The sequence below is a fragment of the Mesitornis unicolor genome, unplaced genomic scaffold (genome assembly GCF_000695765.1).
Source record: "Mesitornis unicolor isolate BGI_N332 unplaced genomic scaffold, ASM69576v1 scaffold27928, whole genome shotgun sequence".
Taxonomy (NCBI): Eukaryota; Metazoa; Chordata; class Aves; order Mesitornithiformes; family Mesitornithidae; genus Mesitornis; species Mesitornis unicolor.
Genome location: NW_010200219.1, coordinates 42,489 through 62,356, shown reverse-complemented (window position 1 = coordinate 62,356; position 19,868 = coordinate 42,489). Strand labels below are relative to the sequence as shown.

The window sequence follows — 19,868 nt, the reverse complement described above, 5'->3', positions numbered from 1 at the left end:
GGTTCAGCACAAAACAGAAGAGAGACTGCAATAGAGCTCTACAGGGCAAAAACATTTACAAACTAATAATAAAGCAAATAAGACTTCTACTTTAAAGTAAGCCAACCTGAGAAAGGATTCCTGCACGAATCTGTAGTGGCTGAATTGCGTGGGCTTGGGTCACCAATGGAACTGCATTATCCACTCTCAGGGAGAAACTGGTGGGTTTACTATGGTTTGTAGGAATTCCTATCAGGAAGAAAAACACATACCCAAGCTTTAAGCAAAATGCCATTCTTGCATCTACTTTCTGAGCAAAATGGAAACATAAAGGATAATTTTCTAATATTTTACTATTTTTTCTTGATGTGTTTATGATCAAATTCCATCATTTAGTCTCTCAAGTCAAATAAAACAACACTTAAAAGATTTTTGTACCATTATGTAACTGCACAAATATTTGATGCTGTCATTTCCAGAAAGAACTGCCAATAGCTACTATTTGGAAACCGACTACTGGAAAGTGGAATGACTTTGGCAGAAAGTTCTGCAAAGCTACACATTTTACTCTTTTATCACAGGTTACATTAAAAGTATTTGAAAGGAAGCAGATAAAAGTAAGCAGAACTGAATTTCAAAGCTTCTCACAGCTGACGCCTGCACATCTCATGCTCTGTATTTCCAGCTGGCTGAAACTCATTCCTATCAGCTCTTATAGCTGGCAATGCCACATGTACAAAGCCCCTATTTGTTACCAACTCTTCTGTGGGAAACAATGTAAAATTTCCTGTTTATGCCATCAAATAAAACAGTTGCAATAGAATCCCTAATCCTATTCCCACCTTCAACAAAATAATGCAAATTGTAACACAACAGGAAAAAGATGCATCTCTGTAAATTTCATTGTTGTCACAGGAAACAGACATACAGCAATGTTGCAATGTTTACTACTACCAATAATAATCCTTAAGATAAAAATGTTAAATGAAAGAGGAATTTTTTTCAACAGATACTGCAACGGAACAGCTATGGTAGAAGAAAATACTGGCTAGGCACATATACTAATTTCATCTTCTACCCGCACTTTGTGTGTTGTGCTTTAGTCAAAGACTAAGCAATGGGTGTTTAGAGGTAACTAACAGAGAACCACTAAACTAAAGATTAAAAGTGAGGATTTTTTAAAACCTTTACAATAAAGGATTAAATAAAATCTTCATCTGGTGTAATTCTCTTATGTCGTATAACAATACTATGTTATAATCATGCGCTCCAAAGCTTTTAATTTTGAAATGCTGTTGACTAATTTTTTCCACACAGCCATCTAGGACAGCAACACCTTAACTCTGCCAGAAGTAGAGAGCTTTAGCACTTCAGATATTTGACAGAGCAGCCAAGCAGGGAAACCTTGAAGCAGTGCCAGATACCATTAATATCCCTTTCCCTCTATGCCAGCAACTCGTCACCTATGTGATGAAAACAATATATTGCTTTCATTCAAGCTGTAGTAGAACTTCAATTTGAAAATTCATCATCATACTAAGAATATAGCATACAGGTCATAGATAAAAGTATTTGCCTGTACTGTTTCCTTTTCTATAATCACTTTATTCATCTGGGTATAATCAAAACAGTAGGGTTTTTAAATTAAGGAATGTCATTGTGTAAAGCATATATACAATTTAAATAAGAAATTACTTATCCATACTAAATGTTCAGAAGGAAATCTGTCTGAAGCTATGCAATTAGCTCATACAGCCTCTGACACTCTGCACAGTGAATACTTGGAGCTTTCATGAGCTTCTGGAACCCAAGATAGATGTAGCAGCCACAAATAACATTACTGATAAAGTCTGCTGTATCTGTCTTCAGATAAAGACTTAAAGACTTCCTGGGCTCTAAGTTTAGGTTAAAAGTGATTGTTGGTCATTTCTTTTTTTTTCCCAGAGTGAATCTAGTGTGAAATCTGTAACTTCAAACTGCAGAGGGAGATCTGAAAGTCAATGTTAAAAAAATCCTACTTCCTATAAACACAAACTCCCATTGTTTCAAGATCTGATCTCTACATAGCGCTGAACATCACTGAGACAGATAAATTGCATCTTTGGAGATGAAGACTGTAATCAAGCTAACTTAAGGAAGCAATACAAGCTACCTTTCCCTCACCATAAACGACTATTACTAGGATAAGAAAGGCTGGTTTTCATCAGCTCCTTTCTAATCAGCCCATTATAAACAGAAAAAACAAGTTTTGCTTGCTATGTCCTGAGATCTAACTGAAGTTGTAAAGACTCCTACAAAAATCAGAACCTAATTTGCATGATGCAAATGCATTTGTTTAGGCAAAGAGAGGTCAACTGCATTACTGTGTGCCCTTCTAGAGATGCATATCCTTATTTGTTCATTTTCTACACTGCAGAAATACTTCTGTGCTAGCATTTCCACCCTGCAGTCTTCCAAATGTTTCTGATAATTGAACCCTCAGCCAATTATTGCTTCCATAAATACAAAACTGCATGCTTAAAAGAATCTTATCCTTTGTAATAGAGAAGAGTTCAGCCAAGCTGCCCTTTCCTCCTCACAGTACAATGCAATCAGCCTTCTCAAAGATTTAGTTCTGTTTTTTTCAGCCATCAGAAAGCTGTGGCAGTCCTACCTAGCATTATAACCATAGGACAGTAAATGTGACACTGTTTATGAAGGGCAGCTACATCCTTAAATGAAGCCACAAGTTTCCAGATGTTTTCTTAAACATTTATTTGGAGGTCCAATAAAGAAATCCAACTCTACTATCCAGATGGATTTATTACAAGACCTGTTATATTTTCTTATCTTTATCTCTAGGATACCCTAGAGATGCAGCTGGGGGGAGAAAAACCCAAAACAACAAAAACACCCAAACAAACAAAAGATCCAACCAAACAACTGCAACTGAACCAACAAATAAAAAGACCCAACCCACACAACCAGCAAAACAAACAAAAACACACACCACCAAAAAACCCACCACACTGGATTGGTTAAATCATTTTCTGCAGATGCTGATTTGCTATTCCTTTCAGAAAGGTGCAATGTATCTGGATCTGACTCATGCTAATTTTTTATGACATAAATTCTTTTAAAACTCTAACTTAAGCTGGTATAACGGAAAACTCAAGCATTGTTAACAGACAGACAGTAACACTCACAATTCAGGAACTGTAACAATTACAGTTAAACATACCTTGAACAGTCGGAGGACATATAATCAATGCCTGTTGGAAAACATCACTGCAACCAAATGGAGCAGTTCCTGCCTGCAGTGGTATCCCTTGGTGCAAAACTGAATGGGCAGATGCAGTTAAAGCCTACGGGAACCGATTCAATAGAGGCAACATTAAGACTGCGAATTCAAATCTCAAACCCTCGTCCCACCAGCTTACATAATAAACAACTAAAACAACTTACAAACATTGGACTTTCAAATACACTTCACAGGGAGCAATCTCATTTGGCCACCGGAGGGCACTACAACACAGCACTGCTTTGCTGAGGAAATCCCAGTTTGTAACTTAACTTTGAAATGTACTGAGTTCTAAACGTTTTGTTGGTTTAAGAAAACAACAGGAAAAAAGTAAAGGCAGAAGATTTTGTCACTTACCATATGTACTTTTTACAATTATGAAATTCATCAGAGACACTGCATTAACTAAATTTATATTTAAAAAATGTTTTTACCTGACTCCTTAATGGACCAATTTTGGTAAAGTTTGCAGGCAGATTAGCTGCGCTGCCTGAGGCAACTGGTCTCATAAGTGATGCTTTATTGCGATTACTTAAGTCATACAAATTTGATCTGCATTTGCAAACATCCATGATATGAAAACAGGACTTCACTCTACCAAAAACAGAAAATAAGTTGCTTTAATTAGAATTTCAAGTCATTAAATGTATAAAACAAGTCCACAGAACAAGAAAAAAAAATAGTTCAAGCCCGTAATTCCCAGCTTCACTGACTGGCACAATACACAGGTAGTAGAAAGAAGAAATACTGCTATTACTATGTTCATGTCAAGCCTTTGTAAGACATATTTTAAAATAAAGAAAAATACTGCTATTTCCTCCTCCATGCATCCAACACCATCTTCTAACAACTGCATACAAGCAGAAAACACAGTAAGCTAAATGGATGGAAAGCTCCGTCTCTCAGTGAAATGCTTGCACTTCAGGAAATCCACAGTGAAATACAGAATCCCAGAACTGAAAGAAAACTTGCAACACTTTCCACAGTAACCAATGCATAAAAGAAGGTATCTGAGATGTTCATCTCAAGAGGAAATGCCTATTCTAGTTCTCAGTGACTGACAGGAACTAAGGCTCTTCACACTTCTAAAAATCAAGCCCAAGTATCTGCAGTGTTGAGATTTTAACAACCAGGCATATAAATGATAACTTAAAAATCTATTGCTTTAAATGTTACCTTTCAGAAAAAAAAACAAAGTTATTCGAACAGTTTTCTTGACCAAGTAGGTGTATCTAATATTGCAAGCACTTGAAAGAATTCTCTAAGATGTTACAAAAATGGTGACAGATTTTTCTCTCCGACAGCAGATGAAACAACACTATTATACATATGAATCACTAGAACAGAGATTTAAAAAAAACTGGTTTTGTGTGTTACATACTGGTTGCTATGAGGAAAATCAAGTAGGTGCTTCATGGTAACAAAAGAATGGTTCAGGGTCTCAGCTGGAGTGATTCTTAAATCAGCATCGATCAGCAACATTTTCTTCAACAGATTGACAAACTCCCTCCTATCTGCCTTCTCTGCCAACAGGTCACTTCCTTCCAAATCCATCACCATGTTCACCTGGCATTAAATAAAACAGTGAGATAGAAGACACGCAACGTTGGTTTAACTCTGTTATTGCTTTTTTTTATAAAACACTAATATTCAATTATTTTATCATGTGGGGTATGATGAATTTGCTAGCTTATCCCACTACAGTTGGCTTGGAATTGGTGACTCTTTTCCTGCACACACACTACTCCCCTTGCACCCTCCCCAGCTAAAAACCCCAGTTTTCCAGTTTGGGACTTTGAATTTAAAAATTAAGATTTGGGATTAAGATCTTTATATGGTCTAACTTAAACTACAGAGATAATCTTCAAAACCCAATTTCAAACAGATATTAATACCAATCTTGCAAAAAGATTTTATCCTCTTTTCAGGACACGGAAGAATTAAAATTCTCCTTTTGCTATTGACTAGAGAGTTATAAAGCTAAAGAAAAGTGAGGAAACAGTTAAGTTTGGGTTAGTTTTTAATTTCAATGGAAAAAATAAGTATTATACTGAGAACTATATTGTTAAGATAGCAGCATTAAACAGGAAATTATACAGTTAAGAAAGCAGGATCTATACATGTTCTTTTTTCACCCAGAATGGCAGATAAGGCAGAAGAGAAAGGATACGTTACACATAAAATTAAAGGATGCTCCCACCACAAGGACAAGTACCATTGTTTAATAGTAGCAAGGACAAAGGAAGATCTTTACAAAAAGCCCGAAGGACTGATACAGCTAGGTATTTTCCTCAGAGTAACACACACAGAGAAGAATGACTGTTCTATAATAATATTCTAAAAGGTTTTATTTTAAACTAGTAGATTTTTTTTAAATCGCACATTCCTTTTGCAAAGGAAGAATGCTTTAATACTCACGTGCACTATATCATCCAAACTGTTGAAAATATACTTTCTGGCCTCTTTAGACTTCATACCTGTTTCTGCCTCGTGCTCTTCCAATGTCTCAAAAAAAAAAAAAGAGAAAGAAAAGCTGAGTTTAGGAGTTCGACGATAAAGGACACTCATGGCCACAAAGTAACTTTACTTCCTTATGGGCCTAATGAACCTGTTGTTCAAAAGATAATTAATATTTAAATTGTACTATTTGTATGCTGACTACTTTTCATTTTCTAAATTGAAATACAAAAACTACTGAATTTCACATCTGAGTGACCACAGCACCGGATTACAACAGACGTTTTGTAAATCACACAGAAAGTGCTGACAGCCTACCAAAAAGTTGCTTAATGAAACTCTCTCATGTGCTTATATTTGTATATATCACAGGTTTTCTATTACTCGTATTTGACATATTTCTTCAAACTCAGACCTTTAACTCCAAACAACAGTAACATATCACTGTAAAAAAAACCAAGCAAAAACCAGGCAGACTGTTCAATTTCTCTTTCCATTCTACTGAAGTATGAAACAAACAACTAAATTCTAGAGAATTAATGTGATCACCCATCAGCTATTTATGAGCTGGAATACCACTTTCTGTTACAATTTTCCTCCTTCAACACAGACAGCGACCAGTAGGCAGGTTTTAAGCGTCTGTGTTGCAGGAGGCAAGGCAGGACTGCAGAGAAAACAGATTTGAACATACAGATTACAAAAAGATTTCAAAAACTAACATTGACAAAAACTGCAAGTAATGATCAATGGTTGACACAAAAACTCCTTTCTTCGCCCAAAACAGCATTTAGTCTGATGCAAGAGAATTAATCTCTGCAAGGTACCAGCTTCTGAAAATGGGGAGAGCTGTTTGCATGAAGAACTTGTTTAGGTTCTCAGACATGGAGCAGCCAGATGTAAACTGTCACCTAATGATCAGAGGTTGTCTGAAAAAAACCCAACTGGAATAACCAGGACGGTGTAATCGGAGAATCCTTACATAACACAACCCGACAGCGCTGTGGCGGGACAGCACCGGCCCCAGCCGCGCTGGGGAGTTACCAAGTTACTGTGCAGTTACACAATCTGTGCTCTGAGCTCCTCAGCTGTTTGTTACTGCAGAAGTTTTATGTCAACTGTAACTGTTTCCTGACTCTCCCAGCCCTCTGTAAATTCAGTGAAGCTGCACCATGAAGCAATACAATTAAAAATAATATATATATATATGCATAGGAAGTTAAAGCTCTGCTTATGGCCAGTGTGCAATAATGTTGCTTAGAGAGAAACAAGGTGTGCAGACCATAAAAGTACAGTTTTTAAATTTCATCTCCTTTCATTGTATTACAGCTTTCAGCCAACAAAGATTGTTTTAGCAGAAGATCTGAAGAAAATGAGCTGTACACAGTCATATTGTTTCTTAATTCCCTTTCTCCTAGGAACTTCTGATCCTGAAGCCAGTTTTGAACAAATTTTGAAAGAGCACTTTGGGCCTCAGAGACAAATTCTTTAAAGTTAAATGAAAAGCAGTGACCAAGAAAGGAAAAAAACCAAACTCATTTAGCACCTCTGGGGGTACGAGGCTTCATTTGAAATCTCCACCTGGCAGTTGTGCACTGGCTGCTGCACAGTCTGGCAGCGGCACCAGCCCTGCCTCTGGGCCACTGAGTGGGAGGAAACATGGCCAAGAGCTTGGAGCTCTGGTTTTGACGAACAGGTAAATGGAAGGGATACAGAGCGGGGACTGATAAAAAGCATAGGACATGCAGAAGGGAGCAAACGGTATTGCAGGGAATCTTGGCCTCTCTGGTTTCTCTGCTCACAAAATAATACGCTGTTTTCTACTACATTATACTGTTTACCTTTAATCTCCAACTAGAATATGGTGCATCCGTTTCTCTACAGAAAAATCTTGCAGTTTTCGTTCCCATGCTTAACAACTGCTCTCCTGGCAAACCTTGAGTCTGTGAAATGTAACGAATCTGAGGAAGGAGAAAAAAAGAAAAACATGGGGAATAATTTACCTGTGATTTACAAATTCAGATCCACACAATTAAAAACTTGACATTTCATTTAAAAAACAGCAAAATGAACCACCCTCAGAGCACTGTAGTTCAACAACTACATCTTACATAGGGGAGAAACCTAACACTGAGCACTTGATACCGCTCTCTCCACCTCTCAGAGAAAGCCATACATAAACAAACCTCTGAAGTGACCTATATAAGCAAGTTTTTAAAGTCTGGTCACAGAAACGAGGAGCTGAGGAAGGTGGCTGTCATTACCTCCTCAACCTATTTAAATCTTGAATGTAATGTTTACATTCTAAACAGCAAAATTATGAGGAATGCTTTGCTTCCACAGTTTGATGATTTTTTTGGCATAATCTCATATACAACTCAATAAAAATCCTTCCCGTTTGTTGTTTCCAGTGTATCAGTCTTCTGCACATCTGACACACCTGCCTTTCAAGCAAATGTTCCACTTGAAAAGGGAGTGCATGCAGAACCTCTAGGCATCCAGGGACAGACACTGTCCTCGTCTCAGAAAATCTGCCACTGAATGTGATGGGAATGGACTAATAACTTTATGGCTGAAATGGTCAGATGCTCTTTTCCACTGAAACAGGTAACATGCCTTTATTTTAGAAGATAATTTATTATGCATTTTTCATTGCCTTTCTTATAGTTGACGATATAAAGTATTACGTAAAATATTTAAGAGTCAAGGCTTCAACAGAAATCCGTTGAAACAACATGTTATGGTGTGTTTTTAGTTACTATGCATGCAATGTTAACTCACGGTACAAGGAGGGAGTTATGCCAGAAGTAATACTTCTTTAAAATTTTTAAACCTCACCCCCCAACCTTCAAGCAAGGCAAACTGGAATAATAATTGGCAATAACCGAAAATTGAGCTTGTTGCAGGTTGGGTTGGAGTATGGATTGCAGCAGCCAGGGCTGAAGGTCTGAGGGGAGCAAAGGCTGAAGGGCGTGGGGCAGGGACCCACACCACACACCTCCAGAGGGGCTGCTTGCGCGGACCAGCTCTTGGAAAAGGTGGAGCAGTGGGGGAATAAGAGAGGATGAAGGAAAGGAAGAAATCAGTGAAATACACCAAGCCAGAAACTGGGAGATGGGAAGAAAAATTCAATGGAAGACAGAGAACTTGAGAGCTAGGAGCACCTGAGAGAAGAAAAACTGATGGGCAGTAGAGAAGAAAGGTGCACACAAGGCTTCTGCTGAAAAATAAGCTGACAGTCCAAAGCAGGCAGGAACTAAATGCAATGCTGCCAAATTTTGGTATTTGGTATCCTCCATAATTCGCTAGACCTGGAAGGGAATCTCACTCTGACCAGAAATCTTTTTAGATAATTTAGTTGTTTTCTAAGCATATTGTAAAGTCTTAAAAATTAGTGGGGGAAAAGACAATGCATTTATTGAAAAATTTAGCTTAACTGCACCTGTGCCTATTTTTTAAGGAGTATTAAAGGTCAGAAGACATGGTTAGTTTCCACTAAGAAATACAGCTGTTACTGGATATAATCACAAATGAACATAACAACCAAGAGTTTCCTTTCATGGCCTAGCATGTTGGTTGCCACATGCCAAGGGGACAGGGGGAAATGCAGCACAAAGCCCTTGCCTGTTCATTTACTCAATGACACACACCACGTAGCAGGAGGAAAGGAATTTCCTGGGAAGCCATCTCCTACAACTGCCATACTCGTGTACGCTGAGAAAACCCCTTCATCCAATTTCTCTGAAGCTTTGCAGACCTGCTGGAGCACAATGACTAGCTTGACTAAATTCACGAAACTCCTGCTGGTGAGCAGGAAGTTAGAGCTCCTGTTCCACTACAACTTCTCTGACGTAAGTATCAGACACACCGCCAGACAAGTTATTAACTGATGCTTCCAGCAAACTTGAATGACAAGTCTTGTCTTTAACTAAATGCCTTTTACATTAAATATTAATTTGGAAAGCAAGCAGAAAATTTTATGTGTATCAAGATGAATCCCTAATCCAGGTAGTCCTTTGTGTGGAGTATGGCATCCTGGAAGGCGGCTGCCATTGCTGATAATGCTGTTTACTTGCACTGTCTGGCAGTACCTAGAGGTCGAGTCACATTGGCCTTGGGCCTACAACAGCACAAAATGCTGTCACAAGGACCTGACTGTCTAAAACTGAGCAAAGATGGGCTAAAAAGCACTATGAAGGTAGGCACTCTGCTCACTGTACTAAACTACCTTCGTCTGCCTGGGCTTTGTACACGACAAGATGGCTGCAGTGCAGCAGGGGAAATGAGATCTTTTCTTTTCAAATGAGACTCCATATCATTCTGGAAAAACATCCTCATAATCATGAGATTGAGCTTTACACTGTTACTGTTCTCTGTACAAAAGTCAGAGGCTCACAGTCATGTAAGCCTGCTGGCACACATTAATTAACAGTCTTGGGCTGCTGCCATCATGACGAATCACAAGTTAATTTGAGGAAAGAATCAGGCTACAGGTCACATTCTCCACCATTCAAACCCCTTCTTCATTGTAAGTGACTGAAGATGTGGTCCAAAGCCATACTGCACATCCAGAAGCAACATCTGTGTGATCTATGTGTGATCATAAGCAGAAGACCATAAACTGCGCTTACAGGTTCTTCCTTATCCACAGCAGCGTCCCTTCTAACAGATACTTACAGCAGTAAGGGGTTCAAAAATGGAAGTAAACCTGGTAACTATGTATTTTGACTCACCCTCCCCTTTTTTTGTGTGTTTTTATTTGAAAGTCCAGATCTTCTCCTGCAGTGTTTTTCAAAATAAGAGGTAAATACATTTCTCAAGTTCTTGGAAATTTTTGAGGCAGTACACAGATTCTTTCCAAAAACAAGTTATCTTCAGTGAAGATATTCACAGTGAATTCTATGGTTATTTGTTTGCTCTTTTGTTCTCCACTTTAACAGCAATACCTTGTACAAAGGTCTTCTAAATGTATCAAAGCATCAACCCATGTTGATATCTCACTTCCTGCCCATGAACTACTGAGTTTTGAGCAAAGGAAGGAAACTGAAACGTGACATGTTACCAAAATCAACACAAAATCAATATAAACCCTGACAGTGCGTTTAACAAAAGGATTTTATAAAATATAGGTCTAATGCGTAAGGACAGGGAGCCATAATATGAAGATCAGGATTTGAATAACCTAAACAGCATGCTGGAGGAACTGTCTCTAAAATGAACGTTGAATCAAAGATGTAGAAGTCAGTAACAAGCCAGTGCTGTTACAGCTGGGATTTTCGGGAGCCTTCTTCATTTTCAAAGTTCAAAACCAGGCAGGGAACCGGAGCAGTATTACTGTGACGGTTCATTCTTTTTCCTTGTGAAGTACAGGCTCTCAAAATTTTGAGCTATGCTGGATTTCCAGAAAGCATCAGGAAGTATTCAGAAGAAAACTAACCATGACATCTGAACAGGCATTCCAGAGTCAACATCATTTATGGCAAGCAAAAGGAAGATTATAATGCAATGATGGTGGCCACAAACTTTGGCTTCCATCAGCAAAAGCAGCTCCAATACTAACATTTAATTTGCAAGGGGAAAAAACCAAACAAACAAAAAAACCCAAACAAAAACCCCAATAAATGGAATGTTAATTCAGAAAACCGGCACAACAGAAGTTTAGTCTAGAAACCGGTTTTATGTTTCTATGACAATAAATAAGACTAAATTAAAAGCATCGTACAGACTTGAAGAATACTACTTACTAGGGGATGTTATTAACATTAGAAAGCTTGGATTTAATGATCTGAAATTCTTAGGTTGCAGAAAGTGTGCATATGCTTGTGAAATTTATTCTACTACCTGGTCATATTCCAGTGCTCCTGGGTACAGTGGCCATCCAAGAAACAGCTCTGCAATCACACACCCTAACGACCACATGTCTATGGCTTCACAAAACGGCAATCCCAGTATGATCTCTGGTGCTCTGCAAATTAAACATGGTTACTGAATTTTTTCCTTAGGGTAACAAGGTAATTCAACAGTCCAACATGACCAAAAAAAAACCAAAAACAAAACACAACCCAAAAATCTGTTACTTGAAAACACAGGCTAATTATTTCAGTAAAATCACAACATCAGAAATGGATTTTTTCTTTATCTAGATAATCTGTGATAAATTTTGCAGTTTTGAGATGGTTTTTTCTGACAAGCATTAGTTTACCACGTACATGAAAATAATTGATATGCCTGAAAAACAGAATGTCACTGCTTCAACATTTTTGCCTTTCCTCCAGTATGTCCCAAATTATTTGTCCACTCAACGTCGTACGCCTGTAACTACATTCTAAACGCAATACGTCATTTATCTCAAAAAGAAATTAACAAAAAGTTTTATCTGAAAACCCACTTGCACACTTCCCAAGTGGACAATACACCTGAAGCTATCTAAAATATCCATTTAATTACATAACTGCAAAGCCCTTAATGCACTCAAATCAGTTCAACGTGATCAATTTTTAAATCACTTAAATGAAAACACTGCAGTTGCTAAAGAGACCAGGTCTTATTTTTCACCTGAAACAAATGTGAATTATTTAACCAACAGCATTTTAATTTATTTCTGTACTCAAGAAACAGAAAAATTAGTAGTAGCGCAGCTGCTAAAGGGGTTTTTAATGTTTCTGTTCATGTGGAACAAAACTCAAATATGTCACAGATATCCATTTTAATTGCATTTGTTCTTTTGAAACCTTCCTTCCCAGTTCAGTCAAGCTAATAACAAAAGGAAAAATAATTAAAAATATTTCTGCATGCTAATATAGAGAGACACCTGCAGACCTAAATAAGTATTTAAAACATCATACTATGAAGCTCTTTACTTTTCAAACAGACATTTTGCCTATAGCTAAACACGTCACAGAACAGTAGGGAGGTGGTTAAAACTAGCAGGATAATTCCCACTGCAGCTGGGCAGAACAACAGTATTGAACTGGTAGGGAAAATGGTGATTTCTCACCTGTGTATAAGCTTAGAAATCTTACACCAGCATGTGTTGAAGTATATCACGTTGACGTTCCATATACAAAACTGAATCTCTGACCATAGTAAGTTCCGACGTATCTATCTTCTCCTCTGACATTTTCCTCTATCAACATACTCTCTAATTCACCAACATGTATTGGAATTGGAACAAATTCTAATCTTCATGCTACATGGGGACAGAGAAGCTATTTGCAGCTATACAGTAGACCAAGAGCTGAAGCACCTCCATCCCTTTTCACAAGGAGCAGTTGGCAGAAGCTGTACGTAGACATACTCCAAATTCAGGATGCACGTTCACTGCCGAGGAACGAATCTCAACACTGCCCTATCCCTGACCAGTGAAACTACCTGGGCTTCTGCTACAGGGAGTTTCCACAGATAACAAAGTCGACAGGACAGGATATTGTGTTAAATATTTATGCATCTTCTGTTCGTGCCAGCGCTTCAGTTCTTCCCATCCTTGTCACAAACCATTTCAGATGCCATTCTATGAAGGATAAATCTTGCCACACTGGCAGTGAAACTGGAGAGGCTTGGTTTTCCACTGCTTTCAAAGATTTGATTACAATAAACTTCTAGGGATCAAACATAACTTATTTTTGTAATGCGGGATCATGACACTGCAGTAAGTATCAGCTAGTTTCGTTACTCAAGAAATAAATGTAATACATCTAGATGCTGCAAGACTTGAAATAGCCGTAAGAAATGTCTGCCTTCAGCCGCTGGCCGGGTGCCAGCCTGCGTACGGTTGTTACAGATCTCTGTTAAAATACGCTTCCTTTTGTTGTATTACATTACACCCCTGAATAGTTAATGAATATACACACAGCCTATGGATATAGGGGCTTTAACAAATGCTTCTGCTAAAATAAGCTCTTTAAAACCTCTTACATTTACTCAACAGTTAATATGTGCGCCATACAAAAATAGCTGCAGTCGGTCAGACTGTCGCTTGTCTCTTTTGAGGGATAGAATTGCAAATAAAAGAAAGATAAGGGTAGACATAACAGGGGAAAAAAAAAAGAAAATGTTTACTGTCTTTCAAAACACAAGAACCTGTTGAGTTTTTAAGGGGCGCCAAGTGGTTCCGTGATGGCAATAAAAGTGCTAACAAGTCTAAGGAAAAGTGGCGTATTTAAGGAGAGGCAAGACTGGTGCCCCTCGATTCCCAACACCTGATCTACCATCATACATGTGCTCCAAAGTAGGGCTACCCACAACTTATGGCAGAACAGTGAACAAAAATGATTTTCAGGCTAGCTTGAAGTGAGGAAGATGAAGAGCTGCTGCTCCACAGACATCTCACGCTTGCTGTTTGTCAGGTTTAACTCCTCCATGGCCCCATGATGGTCCTTAAAATGGAGCAACTCTCCCACAGCAGACACAGCTACAGGAGAACTTGTACCGGGTTTGATTATATTGAGATTGGTCTTAACCAGCTCCAACATTGCTGATAAACACCGAGTTAATGCCATGCTCAAAATCACCCTTTTCTCTCTCCCCTTTTAAACTTCCAGTGAAAATTTATACAGACCATCAGGGAAGAAAGGGTTAAAGACGAGGGCACCATCCTTCAACTTTTATTTTTTAAGATGGTCCACAGCTCTTTTTTATAGAAGGAAGGTATTCCCTTCCCTAACAATAACCATCGAAAATAAATTAGGTGGTAGGAACTCCAGATGTATACCAGAAGCTACCATAGTCCCCGTCTTAGTAAACAGCATCTGTTTTCCCATACCAAGACATCAAGAACAAAAACACTAGAATTCTCTAAACCTAAGGATACCAAATCTTACTTAAACACACTAAAATGAAAAACAAGATTTTACAGAGAGAGCGTCTATTTCCTTCTTATCAATGTTAATTCCTTATCACAGTTAATTAAACATTAATTTCTTATCGATGTTAATTAAACATTAATTAAAAACACTAACAGAAAACTTAATTTAGAATTTAAAATGCTGTATTATGACACTAGAAAGATTCACTTCATTAAGCAATTCCTAGATTAACACATCCTAATTCCTCCTTTCTCACTTGACACAGCACAGCTCAATTCAACTCTCTAGAAGCAGACTTTTTAATTGGAAATATCTAAAAAGATGAAAGATGCAAATGAGTATTTGCTTCAGCTGCTCGTTTGGACAGTCACATTTCTATGTATTACATCACAGATCATGAATCTACATATACATTTTTGTAAGCTTACCAGGAGAAAAAAGCCACACAATTTGTTCTGCTAACATGCTTAAAGACCAGAACATTTCATGAAATAATACAGCTTCAGCATGTTAGCCAGCTTCGCATGAAGCAACAGAATAAACCAAATGTGAAGAAAAGTTAAATGATTCCTAAGGGGAGGATTAAAAACCAAACAAATAAGCAAGCAAAAACTAAACACTAATCAACACCTTAGCATAGTAACAGAAAACTTCTTCCAACCTTTACACCAGAGGAACAAAGAATAAAGAGCAAGAATCAGCCATACTGAAAAAATAAGTCATGACAAAAACTGTGAGAAGTCAAGCCATTTCAAATGGTGATTACCTAGAAGTCTTTGGTCAAAAATCCCATTTAGAGCAGAAGTGAAATGAAAAAGCTAATAAGCAACAGTTAATGTACATAGTAACAGCTGAAGAACAGCACAAAGCAATGCAACCAGCAGCTTCCTGGAACCTCGAACTTCATGAAAAATTCTATTGAATGCATGAATAATTTCTCAAATATGTTCGCACTGAAGGTCCTATAACAATTATATGTACCCCCATAGATATCAAGGAAATGAGATTAAAGACTGTGCAATTTTCATTTCTATTCCTTTTCTGGCAGGGTCAATGTCTCTATTGTCCAGCACATGCCATTGTTTTATTTATTGACCACCAGGTTGCCACTCTCCAGATGAGTGAAGAGTATATAAATAGCCTCCTCCCCTCATGCCTCCCACTCCTTTCAACACATCTGTGTGACCTCTTTCCAAGACCAAAACCTTTAACCACCAGGAACACAGAGCTACTTCCTCCTCTTCTCAGGTGCTACTGCCTACTCCAAAGATGCTGGACATTGGGAATGCTGGTATATCCTTGGCAGAGTTATCTCTTCATTATAGGTTTTGCAAAAAAATTCCCTCCAAACAGGGATGTAAGCCTTATTCAAGCCATTCTGACTTTGCAATTTAAAATACACTGAATAAGAATTTTAATACTGTCTCTCCATAATTTTTGGCTTCTGTATATTCATACAGTTGAAGGTAAATGTAGACAGCATTTCTAATATTATTAGCATGCAACACAAAATGTATACTCTTCTCATATAAGCCAAACATTACTACCCCTAATTACCACTGTTCATTGCCACAATGCCCAATAATTATCTGTTCTGGATACCACATATTGTCATCATACTAACAAATACTTATGTAAAGAAGTCATCAAAAGGGTAGGATATTTATCGTTTTTTATTAGTGACTTGTTCAAAGCCATCCTATGGAACAAAAGAACTCATGTAAAGAAATCAAAATTGCAAGAGTTATAGTCAAAAAAGATTACAAGCCTGATAATAACACATTTTTCCCCCACTACCATTACTAGCATAACACAAGCATATACTTTATGAAAGAAGCAACCAGACATAGCTTGTGAGATGTGTAATTCTTTTTCTAAAGAAAGGAGGTCTAAGAGAAAGATCAGATGCAATCAAGAAGTTAATGGGGAGATGGTAATGGGCGTTCTAATGAGTGTTCTCATGTACAATTCATTTTCTTCAATCACCAATCTTCATCATGAATGTAGGGGAGTACAAACCTTACTAAGAGATGTGCAAGAACGCAGGACAGACTCTAGGCTAGAGGGATCCAAATCAAGGTGGCAATACTCAGAAAAAAACTCCCACACAAGTACACTTGAATCAGCTGATGAATCCAATGGGAATGAACCACGTAATGACAAAATCTGGATGATGAAGGATATAAAGACCAGTTGGTTCTCTAATGCATTTGTGATGAACTTAAGGAGGAATTTCAAATACGCAATGAGATCAACACAATGACAGGCAGTAGAGCATACATGGTGTATAGCGAACCACAGTGATAACTAACGTACATTACTCATTCATTCAATAATTACCCATAAGAATTAATAGGTTATAAATTAACCAAGTTTCCAATGAATAAAAAATCTAGACAGCTTTACAGATTACTGGAGAAAAATATCTTACAATTTGGAGCAAAAGTAATCAGAGTATCAGTATTAATTTTTAAAGGACAAAGACATATCACAAATTATTATGCCTTATATAAAACTAGTGATATTCCCTCACCTTGAATAGTGTGTGTTCACTTTTGATTTCTGTGTTCAGTTTTGGTCACCCCCATCTGAAAAAGGATATATCAAATAGAAGAGACGCAGAGAAGGACAATATAAATTAAAAACGTGAAGACACTTAGGTAGAAGAAGAAACCTCAGTTATAACTATAAAGCTTCAGGAAAGAATGTATGATCAGTAACATTACTCAAATTATATAGAAAATAATGGAAGAAGAGCAGCCCAGTGTTTCTAATGCCCTGCCTTACTATAGCAGACCAAGGAATTCCCCACCCACTTTGAGATTAAAGACCGATGCAAATATAAAAGTATTTTTTTTAAGCCAGAATACAGTCGGCCTTTGAATCACTGGCCACCATTGAGGTAAAAAACATTAAGAGTATTTAAGAATGGATCAATAGAAAAAATATCCACACGAGCTCTAGATTAAATAGTAAGGTTCATATTAATGTACATAAAAACAGCCATCAACTGTGCAGAGCTGGAAGAAACTTGCATCAGAAGATACTGAAGTGCAACCTTCTGCTATGGTAAATTTTCTCCAGGAACAAAATACCAGAATACATTATACAGATCGTGGATCTGACAACATATGTATGTCTCATTTCCTACTTATTAAAATCACCATTGTTGCACAAAGAGCTACTCAAGCAAATCCTTTAATCCAGACTAAAAACTCTCTCTGGTTTTCTTCATGTTCAGAATAATTTTTATTCATAATGCCTTTTCATTAGAATAAGAATTATGTAAATAAAATTTATAGAAATCTTTAAACAAGTCATATTACAGACAGGATGTTCACCTCAGTGTATTCTTTTAAGAACACTTTTATAGTTGAAATGTCTCTTGCTTTTAAGCCCATTGAGACGTTACAATACAGACTGGTAGTGTCATGTGTTAACATACATTTGGTCTTTGAAATGCACGCACGGTACACTGTGCCAGACAATGAGCTTTCCTTCCTATCCTTTGAAAGGATTGTTGCTGTAAATCAATAATGCAAAAATGCATTATACACTTGCATTCACAATCCTTCTCGTACAGTTTTCTAGTGTTCTTTTAACTATGCTATGACTAGACATTAGGAAGTACATACCTAGCAAATTCTAGTTTTTATTTTGGTTTGGTTTGGTTATTTAAACTCTAAGAAGGTATTTAAAGGATTTAAACTGAAAGCAAAATCTAAGTGCTCAGAAATGGATTCTGGAAACATTACCTGAGCTGGACACCAGGGCATCTGTGTCTTTGAGGTGGCAGGAAAGAACCAAAAATACCACTTTGCAACTTAGGACTATGTCACCTTATTACATAAAACACAGGGAGAACAAATATGTTCAAGAAGATACGAGAAGTTATCCCCTCGTTCATAATTTCATTCCTCCTTTGAAGGGCTTTCGTGCACTACCAGACCCTCACATGGCAAGTGATAGTGAAGACAGGAGGAAATGAATCACCACAACTCCTGTAAACTTCTACGGCCTCAGTATTGCTCTGGTGGTGTCCACAGCGCTACGCAAAGTGAATTCTCATTTCCTGGTAGAAAAAACTTCATTTTAGCATAATAAAGTTCTTTCATACAACTATGCAATGTTCAATGGCTAGAAAAGACCTACTCAGTACCACAGCCTTCCACTGTTACGTGTAACGTACAAGACTGCCACGCAGCTGCCAGTTGAACTCTGAACCCTGATCAGACCTTGAGAAGGGCAGGATTTAAAAACTTACTGAGACTAGCCCAAATATGTAACTACTTACAAAATAGAAGCAATCACTGCAGTAAGAGTCAATTTGAACACAGGCCTCAGAACTGAAGGGGGGTGCAGGGGAAGACAACAGGAAATAAAACCAGACAAATAACTAATAAATCTTAGGTAATTTCATCAAATAAAACAAAATTACAAGCAAACTATCCTTGTGCTCTTTCCTGATGCTGAAAAAGAATTTTGTTTTGAAAGAGCCATCACAAATTTTAACCTAATACACTTTCTCTTACCATTTATGAAAAGCAGTAAAGATAATAAATATTTAGTTATTGGGGTTCTTTTCAGCTGAGAATAGTAAAATAAGTGATTTCAACAGATTCTTTTCCACTTATTCACTATCTCCAGTGAAACGAGATGTTGATTTTATTAAAACCAGGAGATTTTCATGCTTGTGCCCTTTCATGATTTTGTTTTTTGTCAGAAAAACTGCAACTTACCAAGTGAATTATTTATGTACTTGATATGCTAAGCAGTTTCTGAATTACATGAAAATCAAGCAAAGTAGCTACTGATGCAGGAATATAATGAAGAAAACTGTACAAAGAAAAACTCTTCAGATGCTTCATTGGTAAATAAAATCTGCAACTTAATACATTTTATTTATATTGTGGATTGCAACATGTCAATATTCAAAGTATCAAATAAGGTTACTTACCGATAACTGAATTTTGACAACATCCTCTGTGTACTTGTGCATGCATGCTTTACTCTTAACTGTGAAACCATCTTGCAGTGCTTTATCCTTAAAAGAGTCGAAGGCTACAAGAGATGGCTGCACAGACGCTGCCTCTGTCGTCACCTGCAGTGGCTAAACACAGCACTCTGCTTGTACTGACAACGGCAAGGTGCTGAGTAAGGCGCACGGTTTGGGTGGCACTGGAGTCACCCGTGACAAGTAAACCCCCTTCTTAAACAGCTGAGTTTCCTCATCCCTCGCCTGCCTATGGAGTATGGAGTTATGTGTCCAGCCTCCCAAATCCTGCCCCAGAGTAGAAGGGAGTATAGGCTGTTACAGGTGCGTATGTATGTATATACACATATACACAGAT

The 19,868-nt window shown here is 37.6% G+C and overlaps 1 protein-coding gene across 1 annotated transcript in view; it reads right to left on the bottom strand.

Moving 5' to 3' along the window:
• Positions 1-19,868, bottom strand: part of HIPK3 (homeodomain interacting protein kinase 3) — a 58,224-nt gene that overhangs the window by 11,312 nt on the left and 27,044 nt on the right. Inside the window, exons 2-8 of the mRNA XM_010189676.1 lie at positions 11,555-11,678; positions 7,555-7,674; positions 5,678-5,764; positions 4,641-4,825; positions 3,694-3,853; positions 3,200-3,323; positions 107-228 (exon numbers count right to left, since the gene is read on the bottom strand). Of these exons, the coding sequence (XP_010187978.1) occupies positions 107-228; positions 3,200-3,323; positions 3,694-3,853; positions 4,641-4,825; positions 5,678-5,764; positions 7,555-7,674; positions 11,555-11,678 (922 nt within the window). The remainder of the gene's footprint in view (positions 1-106; positions 229-3,199; positions 3,324-3,693; positions 3,854-4,640; positions 4,826-5,677; positions 5,765-7,554; positions 7,675-11,554; positions 11,679-19,868) is intronic.